Source organism: Rattus norvegicus, chromosome 11 (genome assembly GCF_021556685.1).
Source record: "Rattus norvegicus strain SHRSP/BbbUtx chromosome 11, alternate assembly SHRSP_T2T, whole genome shotgun sequence".
Classification (NCBI taxonomy): Eukaryota; Metazoa; Chordata; class Mammalia; order Rodentia; family Muridae; genus Rattus; species Rattus norvegicus.
The window spans coordinates 54,550,275-54,571,462 of record NC_141544.1 but is presented as its reverse complement, the minus strand read 5'-3'; the positions used below and the strand labels follow the sequence as shown (position 1 = coordinate 54,571,462).

Sequence of the window (21,188 nt, the reverse complement as noted above, 5' to 3'; positions counted from 1 at the left end):
GCCAACAAGCATCTGAAAGAGTCAGATATAGATATTTACTCCTAACCAATGGACAGAAGCTGCTGACCCCTGTGGTTGAATAAGGGAAAAGTTGGAAGAAGCTGAGGAGGAGGGCGGCCCTATAACAAGACCAGCAGTCTCAACTAACCTGGTCCCCAGGATGTCTCAGACACTGAGCCACCAACCAGGCAGCATACACCAGCTGATATGAAGCCCCTGACACATATACAGCAGAGGACGGCCTGGTCTGGACTCAGCCAGAGAAGATGCACCTAACCCTCGAGAGACTTGGGACCCCTTGGAATGGGGAGGTCTGGTGAGGTTGGGGTGGGGGCATCTCTTAGAGACAAGGGGAGTGCGGGGGGGTGGGGGTGGGATGTGGAAGAGAGGGTGGACTGGGACGGGGATAAAGTCTGGACTGAAAAAAAAAGATTAAAGAATAAATAAAAAAGTATACAAATTTTAAGAAAATTAAAAAGAAAGGAATCCAGGAGATAAGAAGTGATGAAGAAAGAAAATCATGAGTCTTGTTATCTTAGGGGAGGGCCTGTCTTTTCTTACAACACATAAAATCATGGTCGTTCCCTGGAATCCAAAATGATGGGGCGTTTATTGACATTGTAACACGTTAGCTGCCCTGGCTATGACAATCTCCTGCTGTAAGATAATGTTACTGGTCTGTATGGAGCCCGGGGTGAAGAGGCACTTCCAAATCAAGACTTCCTAAAGTGTCATATGCAAACCCATGACCTTTAAAAGTAATGAAGACTCCATCATTTCCAATACCAGCTAAGTCAACAAGGCATCTAAAGAAAAGGTGGGATCTCCACCCCCATTCACTGCTTCTCTTACTCATCAGAGAACATTAACGCAGGCACTTCTGAGCATTTTACACTTCAAAGAGGTGCTATAATCACAAGCCCACACCTCAAATAAAGTTCTAGGGCTGTCCTGAAATAGCTTAAAATATGTTTTGTTAATTGGTTGTGCCTCCTGGTGAGGTCATATTTAATTAAATCTTGGTTCAATGAAAAAGGGACCTCAGGACCTGCTGCAAAGTTTTTAAATAAATGTGGAACTGGGGTGGGGGAGGGGGTGGGAGGACTATTTTGTGACAATGAGTTCTAATAATTGAATGTGATTTAGAAAGATTATGTACCTGAAAAATAGAAGCAAATACAAGACAAAGGAAGACTAGTAGAAACTGGAAATGTGACTGGTGTACAAAATGATCTTAAAGTCTGACGTGGTATGTATTTTGAGAATGATTTCAATCTGAAGTACTTTTTATCTCTATTGCCTATCATCTGTCTGTCTGTCTATGTTATTCTAGGTCATACATCAACTGAGATCGAAGTAATCTAATGGTTCTTGCTCATTTATATGCAGGATGGCGGATAGTGCAACTCTCAACAAACAGAGTGGTTAATTGCATGTGGGCCATCAAGTAATCAAGACTGTAACACATCAGCTCAAAAAAAAAATGTAGCCTACTTTTTTCAAGTTTTTCCTTATTTGATTCTTTCTCAATACTAGCATTAGCTCCTTTGAGTGTAGGGAGTTGTGCTGATGAAATTCTTCATCAGTTTGACTTGGTTAATATTCATTAATTACTGTGCTACGTTTGATAGGAAACAATTTGACCTCTGTGTGGGTGTACACAGAAAATGAAATTTATTATTATTATTATTATTATTATTATTATTATTATTATTATTACAGTCACATGTGATTTAATGACTTCCTCTTTGGCCTCTCAGAAGATGACAATGCTTTGTGGATACTCAGTTACTGATCAGTTGCCTAATAAACAGCCAGCTGTGTAAAGCCATGCGTGTATGGGCCGCGGAAAGCCATACAACATGTATGACAGTACAGACTTATTTCCAGGCATATTGGTGGCTTAAATGGCTCCCATAGAGTGATACATTTGAATGTATAGTGCCATCAAGGAGTGGCACTACTTGGGAAGGATTAGGGGATGAGACCTGATTGGACTAGGTGTGACCTTGTTGGAGGAAGTGTGTCACTGTTGGGGGTGGGGGGCAGCAGAGTGTAGAGATATTAAAAGCCCAAACCAAGCCCACTGTTTCTCTCTTCCTGCTGCTTGCAGATTCAAGTGTAGAGCTCTCAGCTACTGCTCCAGCACCATGGCTGCCACCATGTTCCCCAGCCACCCAATGATAATGGAATAAGCCTCTGAAACTATAAGCAAGCCCCTTAGTCAAGCTCTCTCTTCCCAGCAATAGAACAGTGACTAGGATAGGCATAAAACCTATTCTTATTCAAATTCCTTTTGATCCACCCCTCCACCCCTACCCCGGGAGTCAAACTTAAATCTGATCTGAAGAACCTATAAGGAAAATAATGTGCAATTTGAACTTTAAACACATTCTTTCCTCAACTCTTTCATTTCATTCAGTTCAGGTGAAGGAACGGTAAGGCAGAGTCCAGAAAGAACTGACGAAATCTTTTCACTTAAGTATATGTTTTAGCTTTCTGTTTGCTGATGAATAGTGAGTTGAGCTTCCTAAGCTTCCTAAGCATACAGCCTGGTCTATGACGAAAGGATTTACCTGGACACTTGAAATTGAATTTGCTTTATAAATAAATAGAAGAACAGAGCATCAAGTGTAGACTTTCATCCAGTTCCCATGGCTGCCCTGTGTCTGGCATAGCCCATGACACAGATCCTGGAAAGGTTTGGGTGGTTCATGCATTCCAGAGCATTTGTGGATGGGCACAGCAGATACCAACGATACACTAAAATTGTGGGATCACGGTATCAGGAACAAGCCTACGGCACATTCCATTTCAGGAAGTCAGTTAGAGGTTGGGGACTGACTGGGAGGTTGCCACTTCTTGAGTTTGACTCATTCTCTGTGGGTTGAGGTATTCCCAGTTTCAGGGGAACTGATTTTGCTTACTTCTGCCTTTTGCTCAGTAGACAGTGGGATGGGAAACTTCACAGTCCATGGACTTATAGCTTATTGACGCTCATAGTTCACTTGTGTAGGGGACACAGAGGTCTTTGTGCTCACAGGTAAGTACTAGGAAAAGGGGGAATGTTAAACATACAGGGTTGTCTTTTCAAAAGAAGACAGGTATAATCCGTTTCCTGCCCAGAAGGCTAGGAATGAGTGTGCTTAATAGCTTGATGATATCTGTGGTCTTTGTATGGCCAAGCACCTGGATCCTCTAGACCCTTCTGTTTATCTCAGCCATTCTCCTAGACCCTTATTTTGAGCATTGTTTCTCTGTCAATAGAACCCATCTTTATGGGAGATGTCATATGTACTTTACAAATAGGAGTGGAGATAGCTAATAGTGTGGTGATATTATACTACCTGTATAAATAACACAACATTAAACACTCACCCAGACCCTTTAGAGAACATATGTAGTCAATCTTTAAAAGCATCTTTATGGAAGAGGTCATATGTACTTTTAAAAAGTTTTGATGTAGTCATGACTTAAGTTTTATTGTGCACATGGGGTTAAGGTAATTACCACCAGGAAACTATTTTCAATTTATGCTGTGCCTAAAATGAAGTGCCCAGTGTCAGGTTTTAGAAATTTGGACCAACACCAGCTACTGAGTGATGCTGAACTGGACGTCTTTCCTCGCACAGATTGTTACTCTGCTGGCCTTAGTGGTCGCAGAGATCCCCCATACATATGTACACTACAGTGACACAGAAGGGCTGAACAGACTGGTGAACTCATTCACTCACCCTTCAAGCCAGCACTGCAGTACAATATTTAACATTAAAATCAAACAAGCAATCACCATAGTAATAAAAGGTAGATAATACAACAGAAGGAATACTTTTATATCTTAATATCTTTAATGGCAGTTTTTCAAACTGCCATTTTCAGTTGGTTTGAGGTCCCACATATTATATACCTACTTTAGTAGTCTGTATTAAATGTTAATGCAAGTGAAGATTCTTTGGGAGATCTACACACTAGGGTTTCTTGAAATTAACTTTGGGTCTTGGCCTGATGTGTATGATTACTGTGTCTCCTTTCCCATTTGGGTCAGCACATCCCAGCATCTCCTAATGACTGCCTTTCTTCACTTGCTGTGTCACCTTCTAAGTGGTCTGGGCACAAACAGCCTAGAACACACCTAGGCACTCAGCAGTGGGTATCAGAGTAGGCTGTCCGTTCAGCTTTATGCCCCTGACTGCTATTTGAGACAAAAACCAATCTTCATCTTTAGTACCTTCAAAGAAAGAAGCAGCTGGTAATACTTACGGCAATTCTACCCCCAAAACTTCAGAGCAATGCCTTAGAAGTTACAAATCCTTCCAACAGTGCTGAGATCTTCTCCATATAGAGATAAAGAGAAGCATGTCTCACAGTTCCAAACAGCCAGCAGCCCTCTTGAAGATACACCATATCCCTGCGCAGGGTTTGGAACTATTGTTACTTTGCTTATGTGAGGAGGAGACACATTATTTAAATTTCCTCATTTTCCCAATAATAGCAACTCCCCCAAATTTTCAACCTCTCAAATTTTCCTTAAATTTCCAATCTTTTCTTTGAGTATACTGAATGTAGATAATTATCATAAGACCTCTTTGGACCCTTCTACTTAACTTTTCAGGGCAGTGTCTGGGACTTCTGGATAACATGGTAGAGCTTAAGTTAAATCTAGCGGAAAGTTAAACTTTGGGGTGGGGTGCCTCCAGAAGAATTTCAACAATGTCAAGGGATCATTAGGCTGTCACAACTGGGCTTCCAGAGCTTTAATATCTAGTACATAGATACATAGATACCCAGTATTCTGCTCAAACCACACAAAGAACAACACACACACACACACACACACACACACACACACACACACACACACACACACTTACTAAACCAACATGGGTGCCAAGGGGGCTAAGGTCAAGAAACCTTGCTAAAGGACTAGAGTGTATTTCATGGTAGAGAACTTTCCTGGTGTGTTAGGAGCAGCGTTTGCTTTAAACCTCAGAGGACCTGTACAAATCTTATTTAAAAAATTGGGCTGCTTACGCTAAATCCTTTATTTTACCTGTGAGTCAGTGGTGGGATTCTTTTTGTTTGTTTGTTTGTTTTTACCAAATGCAAAAAAGCAGATACGGTTCTTCCTCAGAGGTTTTTATGTTTATTAGTAGACTTTAGGACAAGTCTACTTGGGGCCTGGAAAATGCTGTGCCCAGCCTGTGGTTTTAACTCATAATCAAGTAAAAACTCTCATTTAGTATACTCTTCATGTACCTCACTAGATTATGCAGCATTTAAGGAATAAGCAGAAGTGTATAGTTCTCTCTCAGAGACTCCTTTTTCTACATTCAGGAGCATCTCATAGTCAGAAGAGTTGCTTCTCATCTCCTTGGAAGTTTAAAGAATATCATTCGTAGACTGTAAGTTTCTGAGTACTACCACTTTCAGCACTTTGCCATTCTAGTTCTTGATGATTTTTAAAGACTTATTTACTATTTTATATGTACATATGTGTACCTGTGTATGTAGACATAACTCCTGCATTCAGATGCCCCTGAAGGCCAGAAGAACACATTGGCACATTCCTGGAACAGGAGACAGAAACAGTGTGAGTCAGCTACCTCAGGTGCTGGAAACCAAGCCTGAATTCTCTGTGAGAGCAGTGAGTGCTCTTACCCACACAGCCATCTCTCCAGTCCCAGTTCATGATAGTTTTAAAAAATAAAAACAGAAAATTGAACCTTCCACCCACATGCTGGGCTCTCCCGTCCATCTATACAAAGCTAGAAAACATCTTCTATACAATCTTACTTGCTTCTTTCCAAGTGTCTCTGAAGGTACCCGTGAGGGAGTACATCTCATTTTCACAAGAGCCAAGAGTAAGTCCATGCAAGGCATACAGATATAGAGAAGTAACAAGACATCTCATCAAGGAAAAGAGTTCATCACCCACTGTTTTGAGCTTATGGAGAAGGGAAGTCTGCAGTATCACTTAATAAAAAAAAGTGTCATACAGTCCAAATGGCTTTGCTATAGCATGAGCTGCAAAAGAAGTTATACTATGAGCAGTGAAGAAGACAGGAAGGACAACCAGCTCTATAAACACTAGTAACAGACAATGGACAATCTCAACAGTGAACTTAGTACTGATGGTTTACATTCATCAAATCAAATAGTCCGAGTTCCAGGAGATTTTTTTATCTGGAGGACCTTTTATGACCTTGGGCTAGGCCATTTTTAAGCAAACTTACCTTTTCTGTAGTTAGTAAAACCCAAAGATTATTGCACGGTGACGCGACTCCATTAATTTGTCTTGTTTGGTGAGTTTTCTCATAGGGCCGAGTGCATTTAATTCTTACTTTGAAGGTATTTTTTAGATTCAATGTGGGGTTTGTCAAATTCCTCTCAGGTGAATGGTGCCTTGCAGTTCTGAGATTCTCTTGCTTACTCTGTGCCATTCGGGGTTTGCAGCATTTTTCTTAGGCAGATACAGAAACAGAAGTCTAACGAGAACAGGGATAGGCAGCTTGAGTTCTATAGTCTGTATGTCCGTGTCTACTACCTCAGACATAGATGACGAATGAAGTCACCAATGTCAGTAGCCTGGCCTATGGGAAGAGATTAGGTCTTGGGGATGGAGCTCTCAGGAATGGAGTTGACAAAGCATGTCAAACAGCTGCCTTGCCACTCCAGCCTGTGAGGATGCGTACCAAAGACCTCGTTTACCAAATTTGGGTTGGGGGCCCACACCAGACACACTGAAATTCAGAATCCACAATGTCTTGATCTTGGAATTGCCTGGCTTCAAAACAAGTACTCTTCTGTGGCTTTTAAGACAGCCAATCAACGATATTTTGTTAAAGTCCCTCCCTTTCCACGAAGGACAACCAATAGGCTTTTGAATCATGCTCCAATTCTGGGATATGACAGTTGTATTCTTGAAAGCTAATTGTTGAACTCTTCATCAGATTCCTAAAATTAAAAAGTTAACATAGTCAGACAACAGAAACAAAACAATATCAGAAATCCACCTGATCCCTAAATGTGATGCCCTTATCAAACCCCTGCCTCTCATCGTTTAATAATCTAGGAGAAAAAGGAAGCAGATTTAAGAGCCAGAGATGGATGACTCCAAAGGAATAGCATCTTCCAAATATTACAGGGTTGATGTCCATATGAACTATGAGAGACTGACGACAGGCTATGAAGGCCTGCATAAGTGAAAAATCCCACTCTCAACTGAAACTATTTGCAACTAATATTTTCTTTGGAAAATTAGCCCAGGTTGCTGGGTGGCTGTGGTAGAGCCAGGCTGTGTGTAGACTTGGAGGGGCGTGGAGCATGTGCGGCAGACTGCGGCAGGGTGCGGTATCTGTCGCCCAGCTCCTGACTTGGACTGTAGCTCGCCTTTTTTAGTCTCTACGTGAGGAAATCAGTTTTCTCCAGAGGATATGTTAACTACACTCTAAGGAAGGCCCCATGCTCAGTACTAGCTGGCTAGCACTAAAATTAATTCCATGTTTTTTGTGTGTGTGTGTGTGTGTGTGTACTTTTTTTGTTTTGATATTTTTGACATTTTGGTTTTATTTTCATTTTGATTTTTTTATTTAATCAGAAAGAGAAAGAACATGATATTGGATGGGTTTGGAGGTGGGGAAAATCTGGAATGGAATTGGGGAAGGGGAAAGAATACAAACAAAATAAATTTTGTATGAAAGAAGACATTAAAATAAAGAAAAGTTTAAAAAGGACTGGAATGAAAATATATGAAATCTAAATAAGATAGTTGGTACCAAAAATGTTAAATTAGTAACAATCGTATAAATATTAAAGCTATATACAATGACAAACAATTTGAATCTTTTGTGAACCAACCGAGCACACTCTCTCAAGAAGCATGTTCTTGTAACCGTCCAAATTTATAAATTTCCCTCTACTTCAGATTTGGAGGTATCAACCATAAAAAGCACATTCACATTCTGTGGTTTTTAGGTTCGTTAGCAGGCCTGTGCAGGGGAAGGTAGGTAGTTGTAGGCAGGAGCAGGGCTGCGGTGCGGGGGCGGGGCCAGAAGCTCGGGGGCGGAGCCACATCTCGGGGCGGGGACACGTCTGGGAGGTGGGGCCGCGTCTCGGGAGCACGCCCTTGACGTGCCCACGCCGTTCCGCCCCTCCACGCTGTAGCCCAGTCAACTTGCAGACGACACGCAACAGGCCGTACCTGGTGAGTGTGGTGGTTCTGACTACCGTGCGGTACAGCGTGTGCGCCTCGGGTCCGGCTGAGAAGTGCAGCTCCGGAGGGCTCAGGCCTGGCTGGTGAGCCGGGTGGCTGAGGGCTGCGGACCCGGCCACGTGCACCGCGGTCCGGGTGGCCGGAGGCACAAGCGAGCTTGGCCGGCTTGCCAGAGCGAGGTTGCGCGCGCAGACGGGGAGGGGCGGGGAGCACGTGCGGCGGACTGAGGCGGGGCACGGGGACTGTGGCCCTGCTCCCGACTCGGAACGGAGCTTGCTTTTTCATCTCCACTTGAGGAAAACTGCCTGCCTGACTCCAGGGTGTCCAACAGGTTACTAAGAACAGGTTTCAGGAAGTCCACCAGCATTCATCATCTGAACTTCCGGCGCCGCGAATTGGGCTTTACCAGCTCCTTTTTGTACCTTGATGCCTCTAACTTTTGGGCTGCATCTTTTGTGACCTCACGGCCCCCCAAATACACGTGATTCGTATTCCGTTTGTATAAAGCTCCAAAACATAACTGCCATTCAGTGAGACATCTCTGAATTAATGAAAACCCTACTATGTGCAGGTTAGCCTGGTGATCTTGTTACAAGCAATATATAATTAAAAAATAATTTATCGTTTTATTCCCTGTGTGGATGCACACGTGCTATGGTGTACCGGTGGAGGTTGGTGGACACTTTGAGGGAATCCTTTCCTTCCGCTATGTGGGTCTCAGAGATTAAACAAGGTGGTCAGGGTTGGTCCGCAGGTGTCTTTACTGACTTAGCCATCTCTCAGGCCCATGATGTATAACTATTGTCAGGCGTGATTAATTGAGCCAAGTCCAATCTAGTGTTCTCTAGGTTAGTGGGCCTAAAATTCGTTAATTAAGGACTTGTGTGAATGTAGATTTCTGCCTCCAGCATCTGAAGTAGTAATCTACTAGGCTTTATGTGCATCTAGAAATTTGCATGTTACAAGCTTTGCTGGTAAAATACTAACAGAGAGAGACTTCCCTCCCAGCCGCTAGTGTTGATATCTATGGTTACTTGTACAGAGTAATAGTCCTGAATTGTGCACGCCGCAGCCGCCGCCTCCTCCTCCTCCGCCGCCTCCTCCTCCTCCTCCTCCTCCTCCTCCCCCTCCTCCTCCTCCCCCTCCTCCTCCTCCCCCTCCTCCTCCTCCTCCTCCTCCTCCTCCTCCTCCTCCTCCTCCTCTTTCCCAAGTGGTGTTTTATTTTGTTGTTTTGTTTATTTTTCTTGGGTGTGTTTTTTTTGTTTTGTTTGTTTGTTTTGGGGGGTGAATAAGGCTTGAGAATTTGCTAAGAAGAAAAAGTGAAGAAAAAAATCTTATGACTTGACTGTCTTGTGCCATACTTGGTTAGATTTTAGTAAGGTAGAGGTAGCTATCCCTTAAGAAGCTCTTTGTGACTTTTTGACATCAAATTTTACCATGGGGAAATTAGGACGGCCTAAAATGTAAATTCTTCAAGTTTGTCGACTATACTAAGAATGCCAACATTTATTTTTGTGTTGAATTTATCAGTGATAGAGCAGTTACCAGTTTATAAGCCGAGACTCTTTTGGAATTCTTTAAGTGCTTTTAAATCAACTTACTGAAAAACAATTGCTTTTTCACAGCTTCCCCAACCCTAGGGCTATAGAAAAGAAATACTCTTATTTCTGTCTGGGAGATCCCTGGGGCTTGCAGGCAGCTGCTGCACCATTATAGATAAGGCGGTCTCTTGTTTAGTTTCCTGTATTTCTTGGAATACAAGAAGGGTCTTTGTGACTCCTATGCTTCTTACTGCATGGAATGGTAGTGCAATTTGAATTATTTGGCGCTAGGCCTCAGTTGATAGCTATGTGTCTACTCTGCTCCACCTTCCAACGGCTATAAAAAAAAATGAGCGGCATAAGTAAAATACAATGTATCTGAGTTAGTTTCCAATTAACCGAGCCTCAGATAATTTCTATGTTAACATAGGGGGAAAGTAGATGCTATAATAGTAGACAAGGTAAGTTCTGTGGTCTTGGGGTGATGTTCTTAGTGATTGTAAGTGGGAAGAGTCGTTAAATGGTTTTATTGTTGCTGAAGTATTTTGGGCACATTCTGGTGAATGTGCAGATTCATTCTCAGGTTATTCTTAAGGGAGCAAGCCTTTCACTTGTGTTTTCCTCTCACCAGACTGAGCAGTTGTGAGGTGTGTGCCTCAAATATAAGAGGGTCAGAGATGTGTGCCTTACTCTACAAGGTACCTGTGCTGCCTAGTCTTACTTGACACAAGCTAAACTTACTTGAAAGTGGGGAGGCTCAATTGAGAATATGCTCCCATAAGACATTGTCTTAGTGTCTGATGTGTGGGACCACCTGGTATCCTGAGTTCTACAAGAAAGTAGGCTGAGCCAGCCAGGAAGTGGCTTCTCTTCATTGCCTCTGTATCCGCTCCAGTGTTCAGGTTCCTTGCTTGCTTCAGTTCCTTCCCTGAGTTCCTTCAGGTACGCACAGTGATGTGGAAGTGTGTGCCAAGTAAACCCTTCCCTCCCCAAGTAGCTGGGGTCATGGCGTTCCATCACAGCAACAGTAACCCTCACTAAGGCATTAAGTGCCTTTCATGATGTAACACAGTGGTCTAATGGTTTTATGTTAAATGTGAGAGCATCAGCAATTTGCTAGGTGAAGTGCTAACCAAATCAGCACAGGAAAAGGCACATAGGATGAATTCCTGAGGTGACCTGTACAAGGTTCCAGTGGGTCTCTAAATCGAGTCACAGTCCTTCCTTCACCTGGTTGTATCAGCAAGTGGAAGCTGTTGCCCACCAAGGAGGCTATTAAAATGAGACTCAGTGACAGTGGTTTTAGGGCAGTGAGGATCTGGGCATCCTCTGCTGACTTGGCATATACCCTCAGAAGAGTACATGTGTCGGTGTTCAGTGCCATCCGTGCTGGTTGCATGTTTAGGCCATGGTTTTTATTTAATGATAGTAAAAACTCTGCAGAAATCTCAATTGCCAATATCAGCCACAAGGTGGTTTGTGTTTTTTGTTTTTTTTTGTTTTTGAACAGGAGTTATAGCCTCCTTCCTTCCTTCCTTAACTGTCTGTACATGGATTCTTAACTGAGTCTGTCTTTATATTTTGTATTTCCATGTCTCTTCAGAATTCCAGCTGTGGCAGTTATCTCACCACTGCTTTGATTGCTTGGGTTAAGAATTCAGGCTGTTCTATTTGAATCAAAAAGGAGATACAAAATATTTTCAGAAAGTTTGTCTCATGGAGCACTGTCTTAGTTAGGGTTTTACTACTGTGAGCAGACACTATGACCAAGGCAACTCTTACAGAGGACAACATTTAATTGGGTCTGACTTTCGGGTTCAGGGGTTCATTCCATATCATCAAGGCAGGAGCATGGCATAGTATAGGAGCAGTTGATAATTCTACATCTTCATCTAAAGGCTGCTAGGAGAAGACTGGTTTCTAGGCAGCTAGAATGAGGGTCTTAAAGCCCACAGTGACACTTCTACTGGAACAAGGCCACACCTCCTAATAGTGCCACTCCCTGGACCAAGTATATACAGACCATCTCAAGACATATGTTTTATCTTTCTTCAGATTGTCTTTACCTCCTACTCTGCATTGTTTGTATCAGTTGTCATCGATTGCTGTTGCAGTAAGGTTCAAAAGGAACGTTTCCTAACAGTTCCCCCAAGAGCCAGAGCCACTCACTCTGGGGTTGCCACTCTACCACGAAGTCGGCAAGCCGCCTTCTCCATAGGCTTCCAGAATGGAGACAAGTAGTCTCTCTGCCTGCTGGGAACTGTTCACATCCCCTGTAACCTGGTAAATCAAAGCTTTAAAAGCTCTGTAATTGTAGTTTAACAATTTTATATATGTATGTGTGTGTGTGTGTGTGTGTGTGTGTGTGTGTGTGTGTGTGTGTGTATATATATATATATATATACAATTTTTAATCCATAATATATCCACACAATAAACTCACAACCAATTGATAAGGATATAAACTGCCCACCTAGATAAGGTAAATTTGCCTACAGAAATCCATCGCAGCTCCCTTGGCAGTTCAGTGCCACCTGGATCTGGGTCATCCTTCCCAGTCTCCATCTTAAATCTTTCTCCTTGTCCTCCTCTCCCGTCTTATATAACCTTTGTTCCCTCCTTATTCTTTTACTGTTCAGTCATGGCCTTGATCTAACTTGTGCCAGCCCTCACCTGCATAATGACATCAACCTACAGTTTGCTGCTGTGGTTTTTCTGATTTTTGAAAGAACTGAGCTCCTTGTCATTAGAAATTTAGATACTAAAAATGAGGGTTTTATATTCAGTTTCCATTTGTTAATTTGTTGAATTTGCATCTGGGTTGCTTCTTAAAGGCCATTTAAAAAAGTAGTTGTTGCACATCATCCTGTGATTTCCCAGAGAAGAATACTCCTTTTGTTCAGTCCACCCATGCTGCCAAAATAAAATGCTACTCCACATTTGATGAGAGGGGAAGACCGCATTCTTGCAGTCCTGGTAACTCAATGCAATAGGAGGTCATATTTTAAGTTACTGACCTTAAGGAAAATTTGGTATTTATAAGCACTCTGATTCTCAGCCTTCTTTGGCAACAAGGCCTTTGTAAGGAATCAGAAGAACAGAACCTCTTCTCAGAATAAGAAAGAAAAAAGAGAAGATATACGGTTTAAACATCACTAATCCAAGCACACAAAATCTGACTTCTGAGCACCAATGTGCCATCAGTTAAAAAAAAATTCCAAACCTCAAATTGGAGGCATAAAATTACCCCAGGCTATGTCGGAAAGGTATATATGAAGCATAAATGAATTATGAAATTTGTTTTGGTTTTGATTTTAATAAGTGTCTTCTTCCTCAAGTTTCTGCACTAACAGCTTAGTTGCAGCCTCTGGCACTCCTGGGTGGACTCTTCACCCAGGCTATGGGTGGTACCCTTGAAGGGAATGTTGGTACCCTGGTCTCTTCTCCTTTCGCCTCCCTGTGACCATGAGGTAACTGCACATCCTCTTTGTGCTGACTTTGAGACTGGACAGGACAACAGAACCATCTGGTGCACTGAAGGCCCTGCCACAGAGCCAAAATAAACCCTTCCTTCTCTAATTGGTCATCTCAAGTACATAATTTCAGGTTTACACTATATATAGTGGTGTCTTATATATGTGCAGGCCCTGCAAAATCAGACACTGCTGGTCCCAAATACTTTTGCAAATTTTGTATTATGAATATTTGTATGTTTTGAATTACAATTCTTGAACCTACATGAGGGAAACCTATATAAGTGCCAGGATTTATAGTTTGTGGGTGTTCGGGACTGTTGGTCCTCTTGCTACCCAGATGTGTGCCACAGACCAGCAGTGTTGTTAACTCTGGGTATCTGGTCCACTTGATGCCCCTGTGTCTTTTGTGCATGTTAAATTGGAGAAGTGCTGTGTTAGAGGCTAATGATGTTAGTGATTGATGTCTTGTTCCAGTTAAAAAGTTAGATCTTTTTGAAGATCTGTCGTGTACCTGATTTTAATCTCTGTTTTCAAAGCCTATAATCACTTTTTTCAATGGGCGGAGGGGGAGTTCCCTGATGGTGACAGTTCTCAAGCACTTGAAAAGTGGAGTTTACAGTGTTTGTCATCTCATTCCAGCCACCAGGTGACGCCACAGGCCCAGGGCGTGCCGGCTTCTGCCTGGGAAGGTTTTCTGAGCTGTCTTGAGCAGCACCTGGCAGCAGACAGCTGTTCCTGATTCTCTATCAAATGTTTGGACCACAGAGAGTTCATCTAATTAGATTCAGGACCTGGTGCTGATTGCAGCCAAATTCAAGATTTTTGGCTCTGCCATTTCAATGGCCATAGGCTTAACCTTTGAATAAGAAATGCTGAGAGAGTTGAATGGCTTAATTTGGGATAATCAAGTCTCCTAATTAGTACTGATCCCTCGGATTTAGTGCTTTTGTATACATAAGACAGTTGTGTTCTCCTTCAGATGAATGTACAAACCGAGAGGTGTTTAAGGGTGAATCATCTTGGAATAAATGACACTGGCCTAAGGCCATCCCGTCCTGGAGGATGTAGTCCTGACTAATGTGGAGTTTGCAAAGATGCAAAATGGTCACAGTCATGCATGTGCATGTGCGTTCCTGCAAACCTGACAGGGTCTTATTCTTTTGGTAGGTTTGCATTTCCTCCCTACTTGTGAACAATGCCAAAGAAAGTGAAGCCCACAGGGGATGAGAATGAAGAAGAGTCTGTTCCTTGCAAGCAGGTGAAAGAGGAGCTACCTAATACGCTTTCTGTATTAAACTTTGACAGCCCCAGTAGTTTCTTTGAAAGTTTAATATCACCCATCAAAGTAGAGACATTTTTCAAGGAATTCTGGGAACAGAAGCCCCTTCTCATTCAGAGAGATGACCCTTCGCTGGCCGCATATTACCAGTCTCTGTTCAGCCTCTCAGATCTGAGGAGTCTCTGCAGCCAAGGGCTGTACTATGGAAGAGATGTCAATGTCTGCCGGTGCATCGGTGGGAAGAAGAAGGTTTTAAATAAGGATGGCAAAGCACAGTTTCTTCAGCTGAGAAAAGATTTTGATCAGAAGAGGGCAACAATTCAGTTTCATCAGCCACAGAGATTTAAGGTAATGGATCTCCCCATGGCAGAATTCTCAGACCCGAGAAAGCAGTAGCATTTGGCACACAGCAGTTTAAGAGTGAATGTCTGGTTTGATGATGGAGATCGTTCTAAGAACACATACAGTTCATTTGGTCTTTAAATACATTTGAACTTGGGAGAATCTTATTTTATAGATAAATTGGGGGTGTGTGTGATGTGCTCACAATGCAAGCATGTGTGGAGGATAGAAAAAGGTGTTGGGTGTCTACCTGTGTTACTTTCTTTTTTTTCTTTTTCCTTTTTCTTTTTTTCGGAGCTGGGGACCGAACCCAGGGCCTTGCGTTTGCTAGGCAAGCGCTCTACCACCGAGCTAAATCCCCAAACCCCCCCCCCCCGTGTTACTTTCAACTTTATATTTTGTAATTAGGGTCTTCCACTGAACCTGGAGCTAAGTACTTGTTTAGGTCGTGAAGTCGGTGAGCTCCAGGGATCCAACTGCTCTCCTCCGCTATCTGTCTCCCAGCGCTGACATTACAGACGTATTGCCAAGGCAGCTTTTATATGGGTACTAAGGGCCTAACCTCAGGTCCTTCTGCTTGCCCAGCACGTGTTCCTCTTACCCACTAGGTCATTTCCCCGGTACCTGTGTAGATGTTTTAAATCTAGCATTCAGAGGTGGATGTTTTAAGTATTGTGTTAGTTAGGGTTTTATTGCTGTGAACAGACAACATGATCAATACAAGTTTTATAAAGGACAACATTTGATTGGAGCTGGCTTACAGGTTCAGAGGTTCAATCCATTATCATCAACGTGGGAGCAGGGCAGCATCCAGGCAGGCATGGTGCAGGAGGAGCTGAATTCTACATCTTCACCTGAAGGAAACAAAGAACAGCCTCAGCATCCTTGGAGGACCTAGGAGGAGGGTCTCCAAGCCCACCCCACAGTGACACACTTCCTCCAACAAGGCCCCACCTTCTAATAGTGCCACCCCTGGGCCAAGCATATGCAGACCATCACAAGTATCATAGAGCTATAAAAAACAAATTCAAGTTTCTCACCTTACTAAAATAACATTGCATTTTAAGGATGTGTTATTTTTGTGTATGGTAAGGATCTCTGTGCTGTCCTGTTGCTCTACTTTAAGGTACATGGTAGCACCAAGGTGATCCTTGAGGTTATCTTCCTTTCCTGCCTACATCTCTCCAAGTGGTGGCTTCAGGGCTGTGACCAGATGATTGATCAGATTTCCAAGAAAGAAATGTTAACATATTAATAACAGAACTTGTGACATTGAGGGCGTAAGTCCTGGAATAGCTCCTGGGTGGCCATCGTAAGTGAAGATAGCATCCTTTTATAAATAGAGAAAGCACAGTCACTGAACTTGCAACTGCAGCTTCAACCAGCATGGTTTGACTCTATGTCTTTTGTTAATAGGTCACAGTTTGAAGATGGAAAAACCAGAGGGCTAAGATAAATGGGAAGGCTACAGAACCTTTAAGTATTTTGAGTAATCCTTAAGAAGAAAATAGACACATTTGTCAGTTACATACCAGTGGGGTTTGCTGTTTGTTTGTTTTGCCCTCTTAGCAGTATCTGGTTACCTATAAAATGATCTCTTGGGACACTAGAGAACAAGAGCCAAGGCCTGGCTTCCCAGTGGTGTCAGATATTAAGTAATAGAAAGCCAGGTCCTGTAGCCTTTCTCCAAAATAAATTAGGCTCTTTGGGAGCTCTGCTAAGTCTTAGAGCTACTCAGAGGCTATTAAGTTATGTTTTCTGTGCTAGGAGAACTTCTGAGATCTACAAATAGGGAAACCCAGTGGTCTTCATTCAGAAGGATGTCTCAAAGCTTATTCCATGATGACCCAATTCTTCTCCACTTGCTATTCTCAATACTAGATTCTCACAGTCCAGTGGTAGAACTGACTCTCAAGCCTTGCTCATTGGTGTTCTCAGCAAACCTAATTTTAGACTATGCCACCTTGATGTCAGTCACTGTGCGTGCATTTGTAGTAAAGCTTTAGTCTCTTTATCTGTTTAGAGTAGGTATCTTAGTTAGTGTTTCTATTGCTGTGGAGTTACCATTACCACAGCAGCTCTTATAAAGGAAAACATTTAACTGGGCCTGGCTTCTAGGTCGGAGGTTTAATCAGTTTTGGTAGTGATGGGAAGCATGACAGCATGTAGACAGGCATGGTGCTGGAGAGGTAGCTGGAGAGTTCTACATCTGGATCAGCAAGCAGCAGAAGAGAGAGTGACACTGGGCCTGGGTTGAGCATCTGAAACCTCATAACCCACCCCTAAGGGATATACTTACTCCAGCAAGGCCACACCTCCAATAGTGTCACTCCAGGATGAGTTTATGGAGGCTGTTTTCATTCAGAACACGCAGTAGGTGACTTGATTTGAAGGTATGAACTCTGGAGCTGGACTCCCCAGATTGGAATCTTGACTCAGTTAGTGGTTGTGTGCTTTTCTGCTTCAGTTTCCTCACTTAGACTGGTGTTGGTGATCTTGCCCACCCTAAGGCAGGATTGCTATGGAGCGTATTCAGTTGTCAGGATAAGCACTTAGAGGGTACGATATGCTGTTATCTACAAGGCCCACTTGTGACTTCCTCCTACCTGACTTCTGGTAACTGATCTCTCTCAGCCTTATAGCTGATGAGTCACTCAAGAGTGTCTTACTCAGCTTGCTCTCAGTCCTCTGTACCCTTCCCAGGTTGTCATTTCTGCTCCTCTTACTCTAAAGAACTCTCAGGAGTTCCCAAATGTAAATTCCCGCCCTTACTTTCTTTAGAGCTTCAAACCGACTTCAGAACATCACCATAGGAAATCATAGCATCCCAAAATGAACATTTCCAGCTTAGAACATTTTTTGTCCTCCTGAAAACTGTGTGTGTTTGAGGAGGGAGGGGTGAAGCTCGAGCCTGCAGATACAGGTGCGTGTATGTGTGTAGATATAAAGGCCAGAAACTATTTTTTTCTCCATCTCTATCTCTCTTTTTTTAATAGCAGGATTGTCACTGAACCTGGATCTCCCTACTAGACTAGACTGTGCCTGCCTTCCTAGAGCTGGCGTTAAAGGCACCCAGAGTGGGTGCTGGGAATTTAAGCACAGCTCCTTGTATCTGTGGGAGGCACTTTACTGGCTGAACCACTTGCCAGCCTGGGAAAACTTTTTTTTTTTTTTTTCCGGAGCTGGGGACCGAACCCAGGGCCTTGCGCTTGCTAGGCAAGCGCTCTACCACTGAGCTAAATCCCCAACCCCGGGAAAACTTTTTCAATTGTCTTTCTCCAGCTCTGTAAATGGAATAGCAGTTCATGGATCAAGTCAAGGAGCAGCTTGTTTCTCTTCTCTTTTGTTGCAGAGCCCACTCCAATTCTGCAGTGTGTCTCCACCTTTTCTTCTGTTCCTGCCACTCTGTCCATTCCTTGCTTGTGCTGCTTAATCATAGCTTCCAGATTAGTCTCTTGAATTTCTGCAGCCCATTCTATGCCCCAAAGTGAATGCAGATGTTGAAGGTATAAGTTGACTTGTTTCTTCCGGTTTCTCATTTACCTGCTCACATCAGGTAGATTACCTGGCGTGTGCACACTGCAGAGGTTCCTGAGGAGACTTACTGTTTAATTGCCTGCCCTGTAATAATTGCACAGGAGACATCCTAATTGAATTTGCTTTTTTATTTTCTATTCACATTGTGTTTCATTTTTCTTTGTCAAAGGATGAGCTCTGGAGGATCCAGGAAAAGCTGGAATGTTACTTTGGCTCCTTAGTAGGCTCAAATGTGTACATGACTCCCGCAGGATCTCAGGGCCTTCCTCCACATTACGACGATGTTGAGGTAAGAGAGGAAACTCATTGTGCAGGCTGGAAAGAGCAGGCTGCTGAGAGCCAGGCTTGTGCAGTTGTCAGGGTTGTCTTCATCACTCTCAGGCACTCTGAGACCAGGCCTGCGGCTCTTCTAAGTCCTCCCTGAGGATCCTGACCTCGTCTCCATGTAGGCATGCCTGCAGACTGGCTTCCTGCTCCTTCTCAGAGAGGAGCCTTGCTGACAGAAGACTCACGGTCTTTAGAAATAGGACTTCTTTGTAACTTATTTATTTAAAAAAAAATGACTTTTTAAAAAATACAAAATAAAGTGATGTGAGATCACAAATAATTCTTAAATTTCCTTCACTTTGTCCATTTTCAGTGGCTACAAACAATACGTGTATTCTTCTTCCCACTTGTGAAAGTCTTGGTGCGGCTTGAATGAAGGTCCTGGTTCAACTTAATTCCTGGCACCTTTACAAGTGTTGATTTCATTCTTATGTGGCTTCCAAAAAGTTAACTCATTGGCTTGGATATTTTGTAGATTTATTTTTATACTCATACAAGGTGTGAACACAGATATAACAGAAGTCCCTTTTCATTCCTCTGAGAATTATTTGAGATACATACATTGTCCAGAAGTGTTTCTTAAGTATTCTTAATACAATATTAAGATAGTTTTACCCAAATGAAAATTTAAAAAAAAAAAAGATCAAAACTATGATGTTTAATGAAATATTTACACTTTGGGTCCTTTACTTGTATCATATTTTTCTATCAGAGCTTATGGCTTTCAAATGCCTAGCTGATAAAAGATGTAAAAGCTAGTGGAAGATATAGAGTCCAGCTGTGTCTGAAAAAGTGACAAGAATGAATGTCCAACACCAGAATTCCTGATTAAAAATTACCTACTTAAAAATTACTAGGAGTGGCAGCTTATCGTAAGGAACATGCATGTCTGATGCATATTCTAGAAGCTTTCTAATGCTCTCTGGTTTGTGGCTTCCTGTAGGTTTTTATCCTGCAGCTGGAGGGAAGGAAACGTTGGCGCCTGTACTCCCCAACTGTGCCCCTGGCGCGTGAGTACAGTGTGGAGCCTGAGGACCGGATTGGCACACCAACACATGACTTCCTGCTGAAGGTATGGGTAGTCTTCAGTGCTTTTCTAAACACCATGTCTCCATGTGTGATTCAGCTCAACAGAAGTAAATTTAATTCAATGAATCACCAGCGAATAAATGTGGATGGTTTGTCCTTGGCCTGTTTCTCCACAGTTAAGTCAGTAGTCAGCATGTAAGCAGAGCACAATGATGCCTTCCTTTTCTTGGTAAAAATTTCAGTGCCTCCTGTTCTCTTTCTGACAGTAGTTCCTGCCCTCGCCAACATAGAATTTTACTAGGCGAGTAGGAGCTAGCGAAGTGCTCATGGCTCCTCCACAAGGGAGCCACATAGCTTAACCACGAACTGTCTCCTTAGCCTCTTGATCCAGTTAGTTTGCATGGGAATATATCAGAGTCAGGCAGGGGGTGATCTTGAGAAAAGGATGTAGAGAGACAGGATAGCTCCATACATAAACTTCATGCCTGTGCTTTGGTAACATTTCTTCAGTGGCAATATAACTGATCAGATTAGACCATTTCAAAGATGCTTATGTCGGAACTATTGTGTGTGGCTTTCTTCTCATATTTCTTGCATCCTGACAGTATACCAAGCCTAATTCATATTTTTGCTTGTATCTCTTTATTGATTTTAAGATTTCCCTGTCAATAACCAGGAGGAAACCGCTTCCCTGTTTTGGATGGATTGTATATTAGAGGAATCCTGAATAAATAATGATGGCTTTATGTTTGCATTACCGCTCATTGCTTAGCATTCCAGTTGGCTAAATAGTTTATTGTAGCACAACTGTATTCATTCAAAGCGCATTGCTAATGTACTGCCCATTCTGTTGGGGAGCCATAAACTAAAGATTACTCAGTAGGCCCCTTCAAATGGACTTACCTTAATCAAGGTAATTTATAAAAGAAAACACTTAGCTGGGTTTGTGATTTCAGAGTATTGGCGTCCACAATGGTGGAGTGAAAGCATGGTGGCAGGAATATAGCTGAGAGCTCACACTCATTCTGCAAACAGGCAGAATGTATTGAAGCTGGCAGAAGGCTTTCGAAACCTCAAGCCTGCCTCTAGCAACATACCTCCAACAGGACTGCACCTTCTAATCCTTCCGAGCACAGCCACCAACTGAAAGCCAATATTCATATACAGGCGCCTATGTGGGCCATTTTTTTTTAAAGCACCATACTCGGAGGCAGGAATAGGGGGCTTCAATGAGAATTCCAAACCCTTTATCAACCTTCCCCCTATTCTAGTGCTAGCCTATGTAGTGGGTCTAGTGTGGGCTTCAGGGTGCAGAAGAGAAGCCCTTTTACTTTTCTTGGGGGTGTGGCATATTTAGAGTTCAATTAAGCTGAGGTCACTTAACTGCAGTGTCCTTGAACAAAAAAGTTATTTATCTAAATCAGGAGATCGTCTTATTTACTTTG

General features: G+C 42.7%; 2 protein-coding genes across 12 annotated transcripts in view; one reads left to right on the top strand and one right to left on the bottom strand.

Annotated features, from left to right (window-relative positions):
* The window catches only part of Nlrp4a-ps1 (NLR family, pyrin domain containing 4A, pseudogene 1), a 63,091-nt gene extending 54,520 nt beyond the window's left edge, over positions 1 to 8,571 (bottom strand). For 3 of the 11 annotated variants that reach the window (XR_015633374.1, XR_015633375.1, XR_015633373.1), the window contains exons 1-3: positions 8,201 to 8,406; positions 6,234 to 6,954; positions 5,500 to 5,567 (exon numbers count right to left, since the gene is read on the bottom strand). Coding sequence is in view for 1 of the 11 variants with exons in the window: in XM_087577277.1 (XP_087433403.1) it covers positions 6,928 to 6,954; positions 8,201 to 8,497 (324 nt within the window). In the remaining 10 variants the exon portion in view is untranslated. Of the gene's footprint in view, positions 1 to 587; positions 751 to 2,584; positions 4,409 to 5,499; positions 5,568 to 6,233; positions 6,955 to 8,200 lie in introns of those variants that run through there. The other 8 variants (XR_015633377.1, XR_015633378.1, XR_015633376.1 and 5 more) reach the window with 5 other exon arrangements.
* Positions 8,186 to 21,188, top strand: part of Riox2 (ribosomal oxygenase 2) — a 23,036-nt gene continuing 10,033 nt past the window's right edge. The window contains 4 exon segments of the mRNA NM_153309.2: positions 8,186 to 8,203; positions 14,397 to 14,856; positions 18,557 to 18,676; positions 19,658 to 19,786. Coding sequence (NP_695221.1) covers positions 14,425 to 14,856; positions 18,557 to 18,676; positions 19,658 to 19,786 — 681 coding nt within the window. The 5' untranslated portion in view covers positions 8,186 to 8,203; positions 14,397 to 14,424.